Source organism: Ceratotherium simum, chromosome 12, assembly GCF_057802395.1.
Source record: "Ceratotherium simum simum isolate JZ-2026a chromosome 12, ASM5780239v1, whole genome shotgun sequence".
NCBI classification, from domain to species: domain Eukaryota; kingdom Metazoa; phylum Chordata; class Mammalia; order Perissodactyla; family Rhinocerotidae; genus Ceratotherium; species Ceratotherium simum.
Window position 1 is genome coordinate 40,866,311 of NC_141911.1, and position 20,739 is coordinate 40,887,049.

The 20,739-nt window shown below is 43.0% G+C and overlaps 1 protein-coding gene across 1 annotated transcript in view; it reads left to right on the top strand.

Moving 5' to 3' along the window:
* Positions 1–6,953: 6,953 nt before the first annotated feature.
* Positions 6,954–20,739, top strand: part of FREM3 (FRAS1 related extracellular matrix 3) — a 75,976-nt gene continuing 62,190 nt past the window's right edge. Inside the window, exons 1-2 of the mRNA XM_087437574.1 lie at positions 6,954–12,135; positions 13,556–13,645. Of these exons, the coding sequence (XP_087293700.1) occupies positions 6,954–12,135; positions 13,556–13,645 (5,272 nt within the window). The remainder of the gene's footprint in view (positions 12,136–13,555; positions 13,646–20,739) is intronic.

A 20,739-nucleotide genomic window follows, 5' to 3' on the forward strand; every position in this document is an offset into this window, starting at 1 on the left:
ATATATAAGGGCTTCCAGAGTCGATTTCCTGCCTAACCACCCACGTATGAATTTACATTGAACATTGCCTTAACTCTAAAGATGAATGAATCAGCCCCTTATTAATCAGGTAAAATTCAAATGAGATTTTTTTTCTTCCTTCAACTTCTCTGACAAACTTTTTCCTACCATGTTAGCCTTTTTTATAGGTCACAACTAGTTCAGAATATTGTTACATGCCCACCCTAAACTGAGGGGGCGGGGCTGCTACTCAGCTAGGTCCAAAAAGTGGAGCAGACAGAGCACTAGCCAAAAACGATATTCTCGGGCCTTAAAATCTAATGGAATTTGCCCTGCCAAGTGTCAGACTTGCTTGGGACCCATAACTCTTTTTTCTTTTCTGATTTTACCCTTTTGGAATAGAAATGTCTATCCTATGCCTTTCCCACCATTGTACTTTGGAAGCAGATAAAGAGGAATGTTGCCCCTGGATGAATCATACCCAAATCTCACCCATAACTGATTTAGATGATATTTGGATATTTTGGACTTAGAGTTGATGCTGGAATGGTTTAAGATTTTTGGAGATGTTGGAATGGGGTGAATGTATTTTGCATGTACAAAGGATATGAATTTGGGGATGATAAAGCAAGAGTGCTGTGGGTTAAACTGTGTCTCCCCAAAATTCATATGTTGAAGTCTTAACCCCCATAACCTCAGAATATGACCTTATTTGGAGATAGGATCTTTACAGAGGTAATCAAGTTAAAATGAGGTTATTAGAATGGGCCCTAATCCAATACGACTGGTGTCCTTAGAAAAAGAGAAAATTGGGGCACAGAGATACAGATAGAGGGAGGATAATACGAAGAGACACTGAGAGGAGATGGCCGTCTACAAGCCAACGAGAGAGGCCTGGAACAGATCCTTCCCTCACAGCCCTAGGAAGCAACCAAGCCTGCTGACACCTTGATTTTGGACTTGCAGCCTCCAGAATTGTGAGACAATAAATTTCTGTTGTTTAAGCCACTCAGTTTGTGGTACTTTGCCATAGCAGTCCTAGCAAACTAATACAACCCCATTAATACTCACAATTTAACATAGAAAACATGTTAATATTTAAATCATAATGTTTATGTGATATTTTAACAGCTATTGATCATATTTTGCAGTAAGATATTGTTAAAGCTTTAATTTCCTCATAAAACATATTTAATAAAGGTACAATCATATCTTAATAGTCCTGTATTTCCTACACATATTCTACACTTGTATCACTGATTAAAGGGAAAAACTCAAAATAGAATGCTCTGAAAGCATATGCAAAAGAAAAAATAACTGAGGAGGTAATAGTAATTAGAGTTAATTGATAAATATACTAACAAATCATTTTCAGACTTTGGCTGAGCTTTAAATTTCAGAGCGGAAACCGTGATTGTAACGTGCAACAGATCAATTCTTAAGAGAGAGAAAAGCTGATTTATTAAAAATACATAATCCCCTATCAGGTAAAACTGGTAAACAAATAACTAGGACTATGCCTGAAAGCCAGACTTCCTATTAACTCATTCAAGCTGGATTAACAGAAAACCCAAATAACAAGCAAAACAGGGTCATCTTTAAGTTATTCTGAGATCAGATTCCACTAAGACTTCTCCAGAGAACACTGCCAATTAAATAATATCACTATTCTTCATCATGAGAGCTTTTGCTTTTAGAATTTGAAACTACTTAAAAGGAAATCTCTGCTTAAACAGACATTGTACCTACATATAAATGAACAAAGAAATCCAAGTAGATTAGAAAAACATCCAATCTTTTAGCTTTGATTCTTTTTTTTTGCATGCATTCTCAATGCCTTCCTTTTAAATAAAAAATAGTTACTTCTTTTATATGTTGTATGGTTTAAAGCAAGATGATCAATTATCATCTAGCAAATTAGTGCTGAATAATTCCTTTTGTTATCCCAGGGTATTATTTTCAACCAGGAATGAGGGAGGTTGAATCAGCTCTTTGTACTGATGCCGATCAGAAGAGAGCCTTCTTCTCCTACCTCTCACTTGCTCCTCTGCTCTTGTCTCCTTCACACCCATCATTTTCCCTGAGCAGCAGTAGCCTGAACAGGAGCCCTGGGAGTCAGGGATCACACATCCAAGAGCCTGAAGGATGGCTCCTTCTGGCGTGAGAGAGCCAGAGCCACCTGCTTTCTTCCAGATGCCAGTCGAAATCTCAGAAGAGGAGGCAAAATATTCTGATTCCCTTCTCCATCTCCTTCCCCATACCACCCAGTTCCCAAATGCGCTGACAGTCACAGTGTACTTGACATTAATAGGATGACTAGAAGTATTTGTTGGGGAAGTTTTAATTTAAAGTTAATGAATGCAGCGTCATATCTTTGATACGAGCTGTGTGGTTACTCCCATTGAGCATGATGATATTCTCCTTGCCCCGCTGGGTGGAGCCTGCCTTTGACAACACCTTGTAGTGTGTGGAGGCACAGAGAACAATGGCACTCATCCTGCAGAGCATGGAGATCCCTGTCCAGATCTCTGCAAAGGAAGATGTGGCCCTGGGATACAGTCATTGAGGTGGAGTTGCAGCCACTGCATTCTTCAGGCTAGGAGGGACTGATAAGAAACATAGGTGCCGGGGCTGGCCCAGTGGTGTGGTGGTGAAGTTCGAGCACTCTGCTTCAGTGGCCCAGGGTTCACAGGTTCAGATCCAGGGAGTGGACCTACACACCACTCATCAAGCCGTGCTGTGGCGGCATCCCACATACAAAATAGAGGAGGATTGGCACACATGTTATCTCAGGGACAATCTTCCTCAAGGAAAAAGAGGAGGATTGGCAACAGATGTTAGCTCAGGGCCAACCTTCCTCACTAAAAAAAAAATAGGTGCCTCACTGACTCCTTGTGTAATGGGGGCAAAGCCAGCTTGGCCACTGAGAGACTGTATGCTTAACTTAACTTCTCTTGAAGCTGCAGTCCTGACAGATGACAAATGACTTACACAGCCAATGGGTGCTATTTTAACGCTTTCTAGGGAAGGGAGTTTGTTTGTTTGTTTTAACCTGTAGCCTCCCAGGAGCATGTTCTTCAACATCTAAGAGTCCATTGCTGGCCCAAGTCCAATTAGAGTGAGGCCTCCAGGTAGGCTTGACTGCAGTATATTAATGTTCAATATTTACAAGCAACCTCATTCATGGCACTAAACTTGTGATATTTAGGGTTTAGGACCTTTTATTTCTCCAGCTGGTAGAGAAAAAAATAGCTTCAGCAAAGATCAGGTTGAATAGCTGCCCAGTCTTTGCTCCATCAGCCTTGATGAGGAGCACGGATACTGTCGTGGAACTTTCTAGTTCAGGAGACAGGAACTTTCCCTACCTGTTCTCTGTCACTTCTGAAAGCTGGATCTGACTTTTCTGAAAATGGACTGTCTCTCTGCCAAAGCATATGCAGGATATCTGGACACATAGTCTCCTAGTTCTATGAACTATTAAATGCCATTTATGTACTTCAGGGAAGAGGCAATTATTTACGGAGTGGGGCATGACGGAAAGTCCCCTGGGGTGACAGGGGCATGTGAACAGTCCTTCCCTATAAGACACACTTTTAGGGATAGTTGAATTAATTTACAAGGTAAAATTTATCTACTTAATTCCTATAAATCTCAATTTCCCATCTATAATTATAATAATAACTTACATTTATTGAATGCTTACTGTGTGCCAGGCACTGTTCAAAGCCTTTTAGGCGTAGTAATCCACTTAATTCTTGTAATAGCTGTATGAGGTGGGATCTATTATTACATATAAATTAGAAATAAGACAACCACCTTGCAGGGTTTTGCAAGGATCAAATGACAAAGGGCATATGAAAACCTTGAGCACAAGTTTGCAGTTCTTTCTTTCCCACTTAATGACAGACTTGAAATGCAGCTCAGGTTTAAAGGATAAATTTGGGATGACAAGAGATAAAAGAAATACAATACGAATAAGTGAAATTGCCCTGTGGAAAGAAAACTTTGATAAAATAGATATTTGACTAGAAATCAAATTTGCATTCTCTAAACAGAGCTGTCACCAGCCTCTGATGAATTGGCAGAGTCTAAGGAAGAAAATTCTCCTGCGTTTGTGCTGATTTCTTCTGCCTAGCACCTAGACTTCAGAACATGTCAATTACTACTTCTCATCCTCTTTCGTTCTATTATTCATTCAATCAACAAATAGTTATTATGTACTTGCTATGTGCCAGTCCTTGGCATACGCACTAGGTATCAGGGGTGAACATCACACACTCTCTGCTCTCATGGAGCTTAAAGTCTAGTGGAGAAGACAGACCTTAATCAAGTTGTCCATGAATGTATAATTGCAAACAGAGATTTAATATGGCTTGGGGAACATAGGAAAAAGGCTTCCTGAAGAAGTAGGGCTTGAACTGAGAAGAAAGAGAAAAAACAGATTGTGTGGCAAATGGACAATATGAGAAATAATCATGGGATTTTGCCACATGGAGGTTACTAACGACCTCAGCAAGAGTTTTGTTGATGTGTCTAAAGTGGAAGCTAGACTGGCGTGTTCTAAGAGGGAGTGAGCAGGTTAAGAAATGCAGATAGTAAATTTAAAAATTTTTAAAAGCCCTCTTTCAAGAAGTTTGGTAGTGGGGCCGGCCCCGTGGCTTAGCAGTTAAGTGCGCGCGCTCCGCTACTGGTGGCCTGGGTTCAGATCCCAGGCACGCACCACCGCACCGCTTCTCCGGCCATGCTGAGGCTGCGTCCCACATACAGCAACTAGAAGGATGTGCAACTATGACATACAACTATCCACTGGGGCTTTGGGGAGAAAAAAGGAGGAGGATTGGCAATAGATGTTAGCACAGAGCCGGTCTTCCTCAGCAAAAAGAGGAGGATTAGCACGGATGTTAGCTCAGGGCTGATCTTCCTCACAAAAAAAATAAATAAATAAACTAAAAAAAGAAGTTTGGTAGTGAAGAAGAGGAGAGGGAATGCTAGCTGGAGGGGGAGGGTCACAGGACAGCAATATAAGCTTAGCAGTTTAGCTTTCTGTCATCTCAGCTGCCCACCCCATCTCTGCCTATAATGAAAATAGCACATGGACAAGATAGTTGCCCAGAGTGACCGGTGTTTGGACAGCAACCAAAAGTGCACTCATACAAGAATATTCACTTGGTAAAATTTAATATATACAGACCAATAAAAATTCTATTATAGAAAAACTCCTTTGGACAAGGCAGTAGGCTTAGGAAATATAATGCCTCTTTCATTTACAATGGAATTTTACATGTGTTTCAATTAAAAATATTTTTTAAATAATATTTTCCAGACACCCTGGACTAGCATAATTAGACTAAACATACAATTGTTACAAATTTACTATCTCTTAATATTGTGCGATACGAACAAATCCGTGTGCTAATGAGGTGGGCTAGCATTCTACTTTTAGTGGATTATATAGACCCACAGTATTTTACTGGTTGATTAAATTAAATATTCAAAGAGAAAATTAACTCTTTCAAGCCACTAGCAGATTATTTCTGCTCTGGGAGTCAGTTGCTGCTGCTGCTGTTGCTGCTGAAGTGAATAAAACAGGCATCTGCAACATTGTAAAAAAGTCAAAAAAATAACTTGAGGATGACATTCTGCAGATTTATATTCCCCTTGAAGCCATTTATATCAACACAATTTTGAATGCATCTATTTTCATTGTCTTTCAACAAGTCATTCCGGCATTCACATTAATTGCATAAGAAAGCACATTAACCACCATTTTATTTATGAGAAAAGATTACTCTGCACTGTGGCTAAATGGACACCTTTAATAATTAAAAAATGAATATGAGACTAAAAGTACCTAACACTGCACCCACAGAGGGCAGTCACCCTCACCCAAAAGCCATGAAGCCTGATTTCATTCCCAGTATTAAATAGATAAAATCATAGAAATTGATCCAAGTTATTTGTGGTATTTTCTCTGCTACTGTTTCTCTTGACGTCCTCCCCTCTGGCTACTATATATTTTTCTACAAAGAAAATAACTAGGAAACAGCATGTCTAATAAACTCAGAGGCCGAGCACTGTTGATTAGATATGGAAACCACATTCTAAGAAAATGGAAGGAAGCCAGCCTGCACACCTGATTGTGGTATGTGAGACCCACTGACTAGAAATAGATTTTTTAAAGCTATTCAAGTTGGCCAGCCTGGATGCTAATCCCTTTCCCCAAAAACTGCGCAGAAGAAGAATGCCAGGGTTATTTTGGAAGCACAGAATTACAAGATCCGGAAGAAGCTGCTTCATCAGACAGACAGCTAGAAAATCCTGTTTGCAAAATAGCTCCCACTAGCTTCTTTTATGTCCGAAATGAGACTCAATTTTGGCCAGAAAATGCGCTCCTGTCAGCGGTAAGGAAGAGAAATGGTGTCTCTCCCTCCTATCGGAAACCCCATTGCCTGGATGAATGGACCGCGGGAGCGCAGTGTCTCATACGCAGAGCTGACCCGGGGAACAGTCATTGTCGGTCTCCCAGCCCTAAGGGACAATCCCTTTGAGGCGCCCGGGGAGGACAGTATCCAGACCAGCTGGTCCGAGGCAGGCAGCCCGGGCTGCACGGTGGTGGCCACCCCTCTGGGTGCGAAGGTCAGTGAAGTAGCGGGGGTAAGGGCGCCAAGAAGCGGAGGGAAGAACTTCTGCACCCTGCTAGGTTTCGGGGCGCTAGGGCATATCTGGCGGCCCTTGGCGTCAACAAAGGAGAGATGGGACGGGGGCGGGACAGAAGGTGGGCAGAGCCCCTTCCCCCCAGCAACTTTTACCTGCTGCGGCTGAAGTGTAGCCACCGGCTCTTGCTGAGTCGGCGCATCCGCTCCGGACTGGACAGCAGCCACTGCCTGCACCTGCAGTTGAGCTGGCCCCTCTTTGGACAGGGTACCCTCCGAGCATCGCAGCTCCAAGGTCCCATGGCTGGGACTTCTCGGCGTCCTGCTGCTACGCCCCGGCAGCTTGTCGCGGCGTTAGCCTACGTGCTGCTGAGCTGCCCCGTGCTACAGGGACAGGTACTCTCGCCTGGGACTGAGCCTCACCCGGCGCCCTACCCGCCCACCTCGGGTGCACTCGGCTGCAGCAGCCCCGACGGTCCCAGCGTCCTGATCGCCAACCCTGGGCTTCGGGTGCCCGCGGGGCGCTCGCTTTGGCTCGACCCGCTCCGGGACCTGGTGATTCGAGTGCAGCCGGGCGACCGGTGCCAGGTGATGGTGCTGGACGTCCTGCCGCTGCACCACGGCGCGCTCTCCCCGCGCCGCTTCCCCTGCGCCTTCGGGCCCCGCCAGGTCCAGTACACTCATTTCGGCTCCCGCAGCCCCGGACGCGCCCGGGTGCGGCTGCAGCTGCTCTATGAGGCCCCGACTTACACGCTGGCGCTGCCGTTCACGCTGGCGGTACTCGTGGTCTTCCCTCAGCTGGAGCTGGTGACACGCAACAGGCCTTTGGCGGTGGAGAAGCGGCGGGGCTGGAGCCAGGCCATCGACGGGAGAGTGCTGGACTTCGCCTCCCTGGAGTCCCGAGCCGCGGCCGCCCGCAGGTGCCGGCTCACCCCTCTGCCACCCGAGGGCGGCCCACCGCCCAAGTATGGGCGTCTGGTGGACGCCGTGGGGGTCCCTCTCCCCAGGGGCAAGGGCGTAGACTGTGAGGCTTTTGTCCGGGCCGGGGTGCGCTACCAGCACACTGCCACCACCCCCTCGCCCAACCGGGACTATGTGCCCATGAAGGCGGAGCTGCTAGCGCCAGAGGACGGAGGCGCTGGGTCAGAGGAGGTGCTGCTCCGTGAGCACTTCCAGCTGCTGGTGAGGATCCTCGAGGGAGCGGAGAACAGGGCGCCCAGACCCAGCTTCGAGGCCCTGATGATGATGGAAGTCGATCAGTTCCAGCTGACAGCTCTGACGCCTGATGCACTGGCTGCAGAAGATGTCGAGTCAGACCACGATGACCTGGTCTTCAACATTCTCAATGCCCCCACAACCACTCCAGGGCACCAGGGCTACGTGGTCAGCACTGACGACCCCCTGGGCCTTCCAGTTTCCTTCTTCACCCAGCGGGAGCTGCGGGAGCTGAAAATTGCCTATCAGCCCCCTACAGAGAAATTGGATGGGGAGCACCTCTTCCAGCTGGAGCTGGAGGTGGTGGACGGAGATGGCGCCACCTCAGATCCCTTTGCCTTCATGGTGCTAGTGAAGTCTATGAACACCCTGGCCCCAGTGGCTAGCTGTAACCGGGGACTACTGCTTTTTGAAGGTCAATCAAGGCCCCTGTCCAGCGCCCACAGCCTTCAGGTCAGTGACAATGATAGCCTGGAAGAGGTGAAAGTGGCTGTAGTCAGGGGCTTGAGACATGGGCAGCTGGTGGTGCTTGGGGCACCTGCTGGGTGCAAGCATTTCACACCAGTGGACCTGGCAGCAGGGCGAGTGGTGTACCAGCATGACGGCAGCAACACCTACAGTGACAACATCATCTTCCGGATGGAGGACGGGAACCACCAGGTAGAATTCCTCTTTCCCGTCACCATCATACCTGTTGATGATGAACCACCAATGGTCAATGCTAACACTGGGCTCTCAGTGACCGAAGGGCAGGTCGTCCAGATCTCCCCCTTTGTCCTGAGTGCTACAGATATTGACTCTGAGGACTCAACCATCTGCTTTGTGCTGGAGTGCCAGCCTCTGGAAGAAAAAGAGGAAGAAAGAGGGTGGAATCTGGCCGCTAGTTCCTCCCACTCAGGTCAGCACCTGGGGGAGATGCTGCTGCGGCAGGTTGAACCACCTCTGTCCCTTGAAGATAAAGACTGGCATTATGTGGAAAAAGAAGGACTTTATGAGAAAGTAGTAACTGAGTGGCTTCAGCGAGACATAATGGAAGGGAGACTCTTCTACCGCTATCTTGGACCCCATAGTCCTCAATCTGTAGTGACCCAGCTGACTTTCCATGTTCAGGATGACCATGACCCTCCCAATCTATCCAACCAGCACTTCTTCACCATCAAGGTCCAACCAGTGGATCTGCAGAGGCCAGAGCTGTTTCCAGGGACTACACTGGAAATGACCGTGCAAGAATACCAACTCACTCATTTCCGGAAGAAATTCCTCCAGTACATTGACCAGGACTCAGATGACCAGAACCTGTGGTACACCCTATTGACACCTCCAACTGACACAGATGGCAACCACCCAGTCCAGGCTGGAGAAATTGTGCTCACTGATTCACCAGACATGCCCATCATGCACTTTACCCAGGCCCAGGTAAATCACCACAAAGTTGCCTACCAGCCTCCACAGAAGAAGCTGGGTATTGTACCACGGGTTGTGCAGTTCACCTACCAGGTGGAGGATGCTGCAGGCAACAGTGTACCAGGCACATTCACATTATTCCTGAAGCCTGTGGACAGCCAGCCTCCAGTAGTCACCAACAGAGGCTTTGCTGTCTTAGAGGGAGAAAGCTTTATCCTCAGCAGTAATGAGCTGGATGTTACAGACCCTGACACAGACATTGACCAGATTGTCTTCTTGTTAGTCTGGGGTCCTCAACATGGACACTTGCAGTACTTAAAAAAATGTATGATTCCAGGGGAATCTTTCATGCAAGCTGATATTATTAATGGGAGTGTCTCTTACCAGCATGGCAGAGACCAGACTACCAGTGACACCTTCCATCTGGAGGTAAGTGACAGGGTGCACCATGTACCCATCACTGTCCAGATTTCTGTGCATCCCACTGCAGCTGACAAAAGTCCCAGGATCTCTTTTACAGGTAGTTCATTATTAGACTTTTCCATAGATGTACTAGAGAATAGAGCCACTGAGATTACCATGGGCATCATCCATGGCAAAAAGAAGGGTACAAGTGACTTGATGCTGTCTTTCATTGTGGAAGACAGTCCCAAATTGGGCACTATTCTGATGAAAGGTTTACCCACAGAACGATTCACCCAAGAGGACCTCATCAGTGGGACAGTAGTCTATGTCCACAATGGAGGTGAAGTTGGTTTCCAGAAGCAGCATGATGCCTTCAGCTTTGCTGTCTGCAAAGATTCTTATCAATGGGTGGTTGGAGACAGCATAGTGGAGAGAGTGCAGGTGCAAGTGGTAGTGCTGCCTGTGGACAATGTGGTCCCCAAGGTCTTGGTGAGAGAGTCATACGTTGTTTATGAAGGTGGGAAGAGCCCCTTGACCTTAGAACATCTCAGCATTGAAGATGTGGACACTCCGCAAGATGAAATCCTATGCATAGTGACTGGGCAGCCAGCCTTTGGCTACCTGGAAAATATTGCACCAACTCCTGGCTCAGATGTGTCGCAGGCTGGTAGCCCCATCAGTGCTTTCTCTATCAGAGATGTCCAGATGAAGCATATCAATTACGTACAGAGTATCCACAGGCGGGTAGAGCCACAAGACGATCAATTCACCTTTTATTGCTCTGATGGCATCAACTTCTCCCCAAATATCTTCTTCCCTATAATCATCTTACCCACCAATGATGAACAGCCTGAACTTCTTGCCCATAAGTTTGTGGTATTAGAGGGGATGAGCTTGGTCATAGACACCCCACTGCTCAATGGGGCAGATGCTGACTTGCCACCAAATGAGCTTCACTTTCAACTCACAGCCCTCCCTCAGCATGGACGAATCATACAGCAGCTGGCCACAGGCAGCCAGCCCATCCACAGCTTCACCTTACAGGAGATCCAAGAGGCCTCCACCATTGCGTATGAGCATGATGACTCTGAGACCACAGAGGACAGTTTTGAGGTCTTGCTGAGTGATGGCAAGCATACTACCCACAGGAAGGTACCCATTGTGGTGATCCTGGTGGATGATGAGACCCCTCGGCTGACCATCAATGATGGGCTGGAAGTAGAGATTGGACACACTGAGGTCATCACAAATCGGGTCCTCAAGGCCACAGATCTTGACTCAGATGAGAAGAGCCTCAGTTTTGTGCTCCGTTCTGGGCCTCAACAAGGGCTTCTACAGCGACTGAGACAAGCTGGAAGGGAAGTGGGGAATGATCTCACCCTGGGAATGAACTTTACCCAGGATGAGATTGACAGAGGCCTCATCTGTTATACCCACACAGGCCAAGAAGGAATTCTTGACCTTATCAAGTTTGATGTGACTGATGGAATTAACCTTTTGACAGATCGCTACTTCTATGTCACCATTGGCAGCTTAGACAGGGTCTTCCCTGAGGTGGTCAGCAAAGGGGTCACCTTGACAGAAGGTAGCAGAGTGGCCATCGCTGCTGATCTGCTTAGCACCAGTGACTTCAACAGCTCTGATGAAGAGCTTCTCTTTAGCATCACACGAGCTCCTAGCCTGGGGCACTTGGAAAGCTCTGACCACCCTGGGGAACCTATTACCTCTTTCACTCAGTTTCAGTTGGCTGGCAACAAAATATCCTATGTCCACGCTTCAAATGATGAGATAAAGATAGACAGCTTTGAGTTTCAAGTGACTGATGGACACAACCTTGTGTTCCGAATCTTCAGGATCTTCATCACAGATGTGGAAGATAAGAAACCCATCTTGACCATCCATAAACTAATATTGCAGGAAGGAGAAAGCAAACTGATCACTCCCTTTGAGTTGACAGTGGAAGACAAGGATACCCCAGATGATCTTCTGCTCTTTACCATCACCCAGGTCCCCATCCACGGCAGGATTTTGCATAATAGCAGCCGTCCTGTGACCACCTTCACCAAACGGGACCTGCACAAGAACCTGATTAGCTACTGGCATGATGGCAGTGAGGCAACTGAAGACAGTTTCTCCTTGACTGTAACAGATGGCACTCATGCTGATTTCTATGTCTTCCCAGACACTGCCCTGGAGACACACAAACCTCAAGTAATGAAGATCCACATAAGCTCTCTAGACAACAGGCTCCCTCAGATTGCCATCAACAGGGGTGCCCCAGCCTTGAAGCACCTTGACACTGGACACGTGGGCTTCCTAATTACTAGCAAGTCTCTGAAGGCAGAGGATCAGGACAGTCCCCACAGGCTCCTGAAGTATAAAGTGACCAGAGGACCAAAGCATGGCTTCATTATCAACACCGGCCTTGGAAATGAGAGCACTCGAGTCTTTACACAAGGTTAGTGTACAGTGTCCCCTGGTGCTTCTGTCCCTCTCCTTGAGTGGATCGGATCTCTTAGTTCTTTGTAAAATTGGCCTGACCTCAGTCCATTTGCAGAAAGAATGAAATACAGTGGAATGTGAAATTACTCGTATAATGAAAATGGCAGCGAGTCCTTTTTCAGCTATTTCATCAGAATCCTCATTTAATAGGAACGTTCAGACACTTAATAAGGCTTGTAGTTGTGCCTTAAAACTACAAACGCAGGTGGACAGCTTCTGCTCCTGAAATATTGTAAGATAAGGTTGTGTTAATTTTGATAATGTCAGTTTAATTTTGAATTTTAAGTAAAGAATGACATATCTAGGAACCATTTGCATAGTTTATCAGTAAGTCTAGACTTCCGAAGATGATATTTGGTATTTACATTTTGGATATAAGTATTACACTGCACATGTTATTATACTATTTGAATGTACTTTCTGCATCTAAATAAAAAGCATAGAACTAAGTTTGCCTAAGTATGTGGGGGGATATGTTTTAAAGATCAATTTTCTTTTATATCTGTTGTTACTACTAATGGTGAACTAGGGGCAGGTCCCTCTCCTTTCCCAGGTGATGTGACACCTGGTGCCTTTTAGCTGCTCTTTACGTTGCCCTAGACCGTTTTTTGTGTAGCTCTATGCATGAGATGTAAAGAAATGCATGAAATTTCCCACAAATGATACATATAAACCTAGATGCCATCTTAGAGTAAAACTTATGAAGGATGTTTAAAAAACAGTTTAGCTACATTTTCAGAATTGCTTCTAAAGCAAATGAAATCACCTGTGGTTCTATAAGAATTGTTCTTATAAATAAACACCCCCAAAATGCAAATTGTCTTTAAAATACTAGTAACCACCAATACAAAAACACAATTATAGACCCAAGTGATAAATTTTTAAAAATCCAAGAGAATAGGCAATCGAAAAATACCATGATTTTATTCTCATTTTCTTGTTTATTAGAATGCAGCAGATATTCTTGTTTAATTCATTTCAACAAACAGTTAATGAGTATCCACCATTATGTCAAGCTCCATACTTGTGCAGAAGACCTAAAACCAGATGGACTCAGCTCTCTGTAGAGGCGAGGATGTCATAAAGCATGCATAGCTAGAATATCCTCCTTGTTGGGCATGATCCCAGAGATCATGCACATAGTAGCACAGTAACAAAGTTTTGAACTAAAGTTCTATTTTCACCATTGTAACTTTAAGAAAAAGTTAGATTCGTGTTCACTCAGTCATTTTTAAACATTTAGATTCGTGTTCATTTGATCATTTTAAATTTTATTTATTGTAGTGTTTTTATGACCTATTAAAACACTGAAGTTCTTAACATACTCATTTTCTGTTGTGCCAATATGACTTGTGTGGTGCTCACTCTTTTATTAGCTGACATTGATGAGATGAGGATCCACTATGTCTTGAATGAAGGCAGCAAGGCAACAGAAGATGTCTTCTACTTCTCTGTTGAAGACAACGGTAAGTCAATATTGAAACCTTAAAAGGGAGTCTTGGTTAATTAAAATCAATATGAAATTGAAAAAAATTAAATCACTTATATAGTAATCACAATCAGTAATGTCATAATATCAACAAATGAATTTTTTGTTCTATTTGTGGTCCTATGCCAAATGATTCTTGACAATCACTTTTTAGGAAGGGAAAGCAATGAGGAATTTCAATAATGAGATATGAAGTATTTTACCTGACTTGTATTATGTGTGACATCCTAGAGGCAAGTAAATGTTCTCTTCAGGGGGTTTTGAGAATCTAGCTGGTGGTTTCTACCATTCTGAAACAAATTGGAAAATCCACCTTTAGATTTTGTTAGGATTTTCAGCTCCAGAACTGAATCTTAGTGGCTCCCTGATCTCAGAATTGTAATCTTCCTGGATGGCGTGAAAAATATGTTGATTGACATAGGGGAAAACTTGCTAAAAAAATTGCCTATTTATGCTGCACCTATGTCTGTTTACTGTGTCTTCAAAGTAGGATAATGGTCAGCAACTAGGTAACAGAAGGCATTCACTTTACACAGCTGGGGATATGCTCATTATGCGGTCAAAGAAAATCGTTTTGCAGTATGACAGGATAATTGCAGAAATTATGTCTATGTGCTGCTTGCCACTCAATAACCTCTTTCAGGATAAATCATCACTCATTCCCAGTAAGCAGCATGCATTTTCTTCCTAAATCATGTGTCATCAGTCAGGACTGTATTTATTGGAAAGCAGTCCTGTATGCAGTCCTGTATGAAAGGCCATATGATGTACTGAGTTTGGATCCCAACTTGCCCCACGTAACCTTGAATGAGTTACCCTGCCTGTGGTTCATTTCCCTATCTACAAAATGGTGATCTTCATACCTCTTTCAAAGGGTTGCCAAGAGGATTAAGTGAGATAATATATGTAAAGCATTTGGCACAAAGTAGGTGCCATTAATAGTTAGTTACCTTCTCCTCTTCTGATGAGACTAACTGCAGTGGGAACCACTGATCGCTCCTCTCCATCTTCTCACTTAAAGGTTAAAAACGAATCTTTCCTTCCTTCCCCAAGTTCTCAAGAATCAAAGTCACTAAAAAGATAAGGATGAATTTAAGCCTTTTAAACTGAAGCAGTAAAGTAAAGCATATGTAAGATTCAAATAGTTTACAGCGACTAATTTCCTTTCTCTTTTTGAGAAGGATATACCCTAAAAAGACGTGCGTCTGACTTGGATGCTATGCTGTCTGGGCAACATTAGAAACGAGAATCAGTCTGTGATGATAAATAATGTGAACTTTACATAGCTACCTTTTGTGAGTGCCTTCTGTGGGCCAGGCAGGGTTTATATCCTTTTGATCCTCACTGCAAAATATGAGGTAAATGTTATGATGCCCATTTAAAAATGAAGGCACCAAGGTTTAATAACTTGCCTGAAGTGATACAGGTAGTAAGCAGGTGAGCTGGAATCAAACCCAGGTCTTGCCGATTCCAAAGCCAGGGCTCTTAACCGCTAACACGATGCCACCTCTGCTTTGGCAAGCTGAAACCACAGACAGAAGGTGGAGAACAGGGCAAAGACAGCACTGACAAAGAGGCACCTTGTAATTTAAAGTGATAAGAATGATCAAACACAGCCTGCAAAACATTTGAAGACACATTTGCTCATATGCATATCCATAAGCTAAGTAAATATTTATGCATTCATTTATTCAGAAGATTTTTTTTATTGCCTTCTGAGCGCCATGCACAGAGCTAAGATTCATGTCTGCCCATGATGAGCATTCTTGGAATAGCTTACAACTGTTGGTGAAGGACTCATGAATCTATTTCTTTACAATAGTCAACTTAATCTCTTTTTTAAAATATCCCCACTTTTAAAATATTTCCCAAATGGAATGTTTAATGAATCTTACAATTTCCTCATCCTTTCCAGCTTGTAGAGGCTGTCCCATTCCTCCATCTTCAAAGCCAGAAGTGGCGGAGTCCTTCTCATGCTGCTTACTCTGACACTCACTTTCCTGCCTCCCTCTTTCACTTAAAAGAACTCTTGTAATTACATTGGTCTCATCCAGGTAACCCAGGCTAATCTCACCCGTCTCAAAATCCTTAATTTAATCACATCTGCAAAGTCCTTTTTGCCGTGTAATATAACATATTCTCAGGTTCCTGGAATTCAGATGCAGATGTTAGCCGGCCATTATTCTGCCTTCCACAAGTATTAAAGGAATCAACACACATAAGGCACTTCAAAGAGTGCCTAGCACATAGCAGCACTCAATAAATGTGATTATCGTTAGAATTATCAGCTGGAACACCAAATTTTTAATTTTTCTTCTTCTAGGTAAAAAGAAACTTAATCATTTATTCCCAGAAATCTATAATTAGATCACTTGATTATATAAGGTCAACTTTTAGACTATTGTGGTGAATTACCTTATGGGGGTACTGCCTGGAAACTTTGGTATCTCACCTCTTTTTCTCTGCCCACTTAAAAACTGATATCATATTCGTTACAAGTCCACTAAGGAGGCAAAGGAAGAAGAGGAAGTAACTTAAAGCCACGGTTCTAGTCTTTGCAGCTACATGTAAAGCTGCTGCACACGGGAATCTCTTGCCTGTCCACGTGTTGTTTTCTATATCAATTGCGCCTTTTTCTTTTGCTCTGCTATAGTTAAACTAGGTAACATATACCAAAAATGTAATATGATGCCTAGCATATATCAATTCCCCAATAAATATGAATTTTCTTCTCTTCTTTCCTCTCACATACTTATGAACATAATTATACTTGTGTACAAAGCTTAATTGGGAATTCAAATTGGAAACTTTTAACAATGAGCTTGGTTTGTATGTTCCATCAATTTCTGCAGTTTTGAGTAATCCTGATTAAGGGGATTTCAGTATAAGATCTCAGTCTACTTTATAACATTGGTGGTAAATTTCGTTATATGCAAGGTTATCACTCAAGCCACTGGTAAGATAGCATATTTTGGATTTCTAAAGCTCTTAACTGTACCAGTTAAGCATACTGCCCAAATCAGTAATCTTCCTCTCCCTAAGTCACTATACTCATAGATTTGTCTTGAAATTTTGTGTAACTCTCCTGTATATAATAATGAATGGGTCTTTTCCACTTACCATACAACAATATTACCTTAAATTTGTATAGCACTTAATATTCTTACAAAGTGTTTTACAGATGTTATTCCATTTGATCCTTACCACAACCTGTGAGATAGGAATTGTTATCTCAAATTTTAAGGTGAGGAAATGGGCTTGTGGAGTTAAATAATCCATACAAAGGAAACATTTGAGGAACCAAGTCAGTTCTTTTCAATAAGCCACACCACATGGAATAGCTATATGGGAGTGAGACAATTTTATTTTGGGGAGGTGTTGTGGATATTTAGCCTTCTTCTTGAGACCAGTATCAGATTGTTTCATTTTCTTTTAAATTTTTCAGTGTTTAATTTGATTAACACTATGCATTTTAACATTTGAATTTGACCTGATATTTGCCTTATGATCCATATGAGTACCAACTTCCTGTTTCAGTTGGCTGTCTTTTTCAAGCAAGGTATGAAAATAAAGTAAAAGGGATAACATGGTTTTTCCCAAGCCAGTGATAGAGCTAACCATAAATGCAGTGAGTCTGCCTTAACATTCAGTTAGGGTAACATCACACTTACTTAGAACTTTAAACTCTAGAATCCGTCTAAGAATTCAAAAGCAAGGCAGAAATGTCTCTGAGTAGTCAAACTGTCAAAATTCATGGCCCAAAATTTTCACACCTGACTCAAAGAAGCCCTTGCTTGGAGTCTATTTACTCTTATTTCCCAAACAATTCTACTTTTATTTTAAATAAAAACAGTGGGAAGAAGAGAGTAGGCATTAAAGGCAAAGAATGCAGAAGACATAGATAAAAAGGAGCAGATAAAGACTTCAAATTTGTGAGAATTCAAGAGGCAACGTAGTGATGGGACAAAATGCTCAACATATTTCTACATCTACTTATTATATAGCAGAAGGCAAAGCTGTAGTAAGACTAAAACATTTTGCAGGCCTTCAAGATGATGTCATAATAAATCTATATTTGTAAATATGGGAAAAGGTTCATAATGTGTTGTTTAATGCAGAAAGCCAGGTAGAAAACTGTGTAAAGATGTAAAGGAGGATTACATTTTCATACATACATATATATACACGTATATGCATCAGAAAAGGTCTAAAGTATATGTAGCAAGATGTTTAAAATAGTTTATAATAACAGTGATAGATTATGTTGTTCTTATTTCTTTTGACTTTTCTTGTGTAAATGCTTTACAACAACTACTATTATTATCAGAAAAAGCAATTTCCATTTAAGGAAAAAGAACACTTGAATACATCACAACCAACTTGGTTCAATAATATTGATTTAAATGGCTAACTATGTTATTCTGGCTTATAAATAATTCAAAAATGTCCCCCTTAATAATGTAATGGATTCAAAAATCCAAATAAAAGAGAATTAGGGTGGATTCTTCTCGGTGGGAAGGAATCAACAATTATACTTGCTGCTGACTCTTTCTTTCATGAGTCCTTCCTGCTTGTATCTTTTATTCCTTTATAAATGGTGACCAAAAATGAATTGTTAGCCCTTGGGCAAGCTACAAGCAAGGCAGGCCCAGAGGCAATGGAGCAGACAGCTAGGGGGACAGACAAAGCTCACCACCAGTGTTCCCAGGTTCAATAGAGCCAATCTGTGGAAGAATTAGTTCAGAGCCATAAAGTGTAGGAAATAGCTACTGAGGGCTGAGTTGCTGATCCCTTGCTAATCAAATTTTATATCATCCACTCTCCCTCATGAGATATGCTAGATAATCTTCCCTTTGTGCCACTTGTGATCCAATTTGATTTTTTTCATTTTTGTTTTATGCTGAAACCATTGATTCTTTATAGAAAGATGGAAAAAGTACTTCCTATTTACCTTTTGATCACCTTACAAGCCATCCAGACAGTCACCTCAGCCATGTTTCATGTTTTTGTTGTGGAGGCCAGGCCTGGAGTTCAACTGTTGCTGCCGGCGATTTTTTGCTACAGATTAATTCTTGTAGAAATGGCGATACCTTTTCACAACGCCCAGGATTGAGTCATTTTTAGGAGAGTATTTGATGAACGAGAGAATGGTAAGGAACAATATTGAAGACTACATTATTATGGTACACTATTAGAGCCTTGTTTTTGGCATTATTAATTATACTGCCAACTAAAAGCTTTAAATCTAAAATTCTGTGTAAAAATACATGAATCTACAGGCATTTTTAACATAAGCAGTCTAAAAATTTTTAAATGGCCTATAATTCCTCCACCAGGTAACTGCTATAAACATTTTGTGTGTGTGTATGTATATGAGGAAGATTAGCCCTGAGCTAACATCTGTTGCCAATCCTCCTCTTTTTGCTGAGGAAGATTGGTCCTGGGCTAACGTCCGTGCCCATCTTCCTCTACTTTATACAAGATGCAGCCACAGCATGGCTTGGCAAGTGGTGTGTCAGTGCGCACCCGGGAACCAAACCTGCAAACCCTGGGCCGCCCAAGCAGAGCGCACGCACTTAACCTCTATGCCACCAGACCGGCCCCCTATAAACATTTTGTAAAAATACCTAATCCCTTTTCCAAAAGAGGAATTGTTTTTTCTATTTTCTTCCAAAAAGAAAATTATTCACATAGCAGAATATATATGTTTATCCTTTTTTCTTGTGAGGAAGATCAAACCTGAGCTAACATCCGATGCCAATCTTCCTCTTTTTGCTGAGGAAGATTGGCCCTGGGCTAACATCCATGCCCATCTTCCTCTACTTTATGTGTGGGACGCCTTCCACAGCATGGCTTGACAAGCGGTACGTCAATCCGCGCCTGGGATGCGAACCAGCAAACCCCAGGCTGCCAAAGTGGAGCACAGGCACTTAACCACTACACCACCAGGCCAGCCCTTTTTATTTACATGAAAGAGATAATTTTTTATGCTTGACTCTGAGCCTTGCCTGCTTTTACTTAAAATGTATGTCTATAATATATATATATGTGTGTGTATGTATATATATAATGAACTAGCACAAACAGATCTACCTTATCTGCCTTACTCTTCTTTTTTTTGTGTGTGAGGAAGATCAGCTATGTGCTAACATCTGCCAATCCTCCTGTTTTTTTTGCTGAGGAAGACTGGCCCTGGGCTAACATCCATGCCCATCTTCCTCCACTTTATATGGGATGCCGCCACAGCATGGCTCGCCAAGCTGTGCGTCGGTGCGCGCCCAGGATCCAAACTGGAGAACCCCAGGCCGCCGCAGCAGAGCATGCACACTTAACCACTTGCGCCACCAGGCCAGCCCTCTATCTGCCTTATTCTTTTTAAACAGCTCTATAATGTTTCGTTTGATGGCTATATTGTAGCTTAATTAACTACTTACCTAGTAAAAGGTATTTTTTCTCTCTAATTTTCAACGCTGCTATGAGCTTAACCTTGGCCTACATTTGTGAATGCATACTTCTTCTTAGCAAAGGAAATATTGATTTAATTTGGATATTTGCGTGTCTAAAATATTCTACCATTTTCCTAAATGTCATAGTTGCTTCAGACATGGAAGGCTTTTTCATACAAAGATGCCAAGACAGGCATGTGGCTGAGGCAGAAAATGCATGAGCAGTTTATTCCAAAATTAACTATTAATCCTTAGAAGTTAAAAAGCATGAGCAGAGAAAAAAAAAACACAAGCAAAGGCTTTTTTGCTGGTAGATGCTCCAAGAAACACCCCCAAACTGTATGCCCAGTCGGTTCTTGCCTCCTTGGCTCTGCCAGGGCTGACTCTGGAGGAGTGTCTACCTTTGGTGTTTTCAAGATCTGTCGTGGTGAACTTGTGAGGATTGAGTCTGCAGTTTCAAATGAAGTCTGCAGGTACAGTGAACTGCCCAAGATGGACTGCTCCTGTGAGTATTAGTCAAAACAGGTTTTGCTAATTTCTAGCCCACTAGTCAGTGGGGTCGTGAGCACCACTCTGCAGTGACAATGAGAGAGACAGGGCAACCTCATCCTCTTATATGTCACAT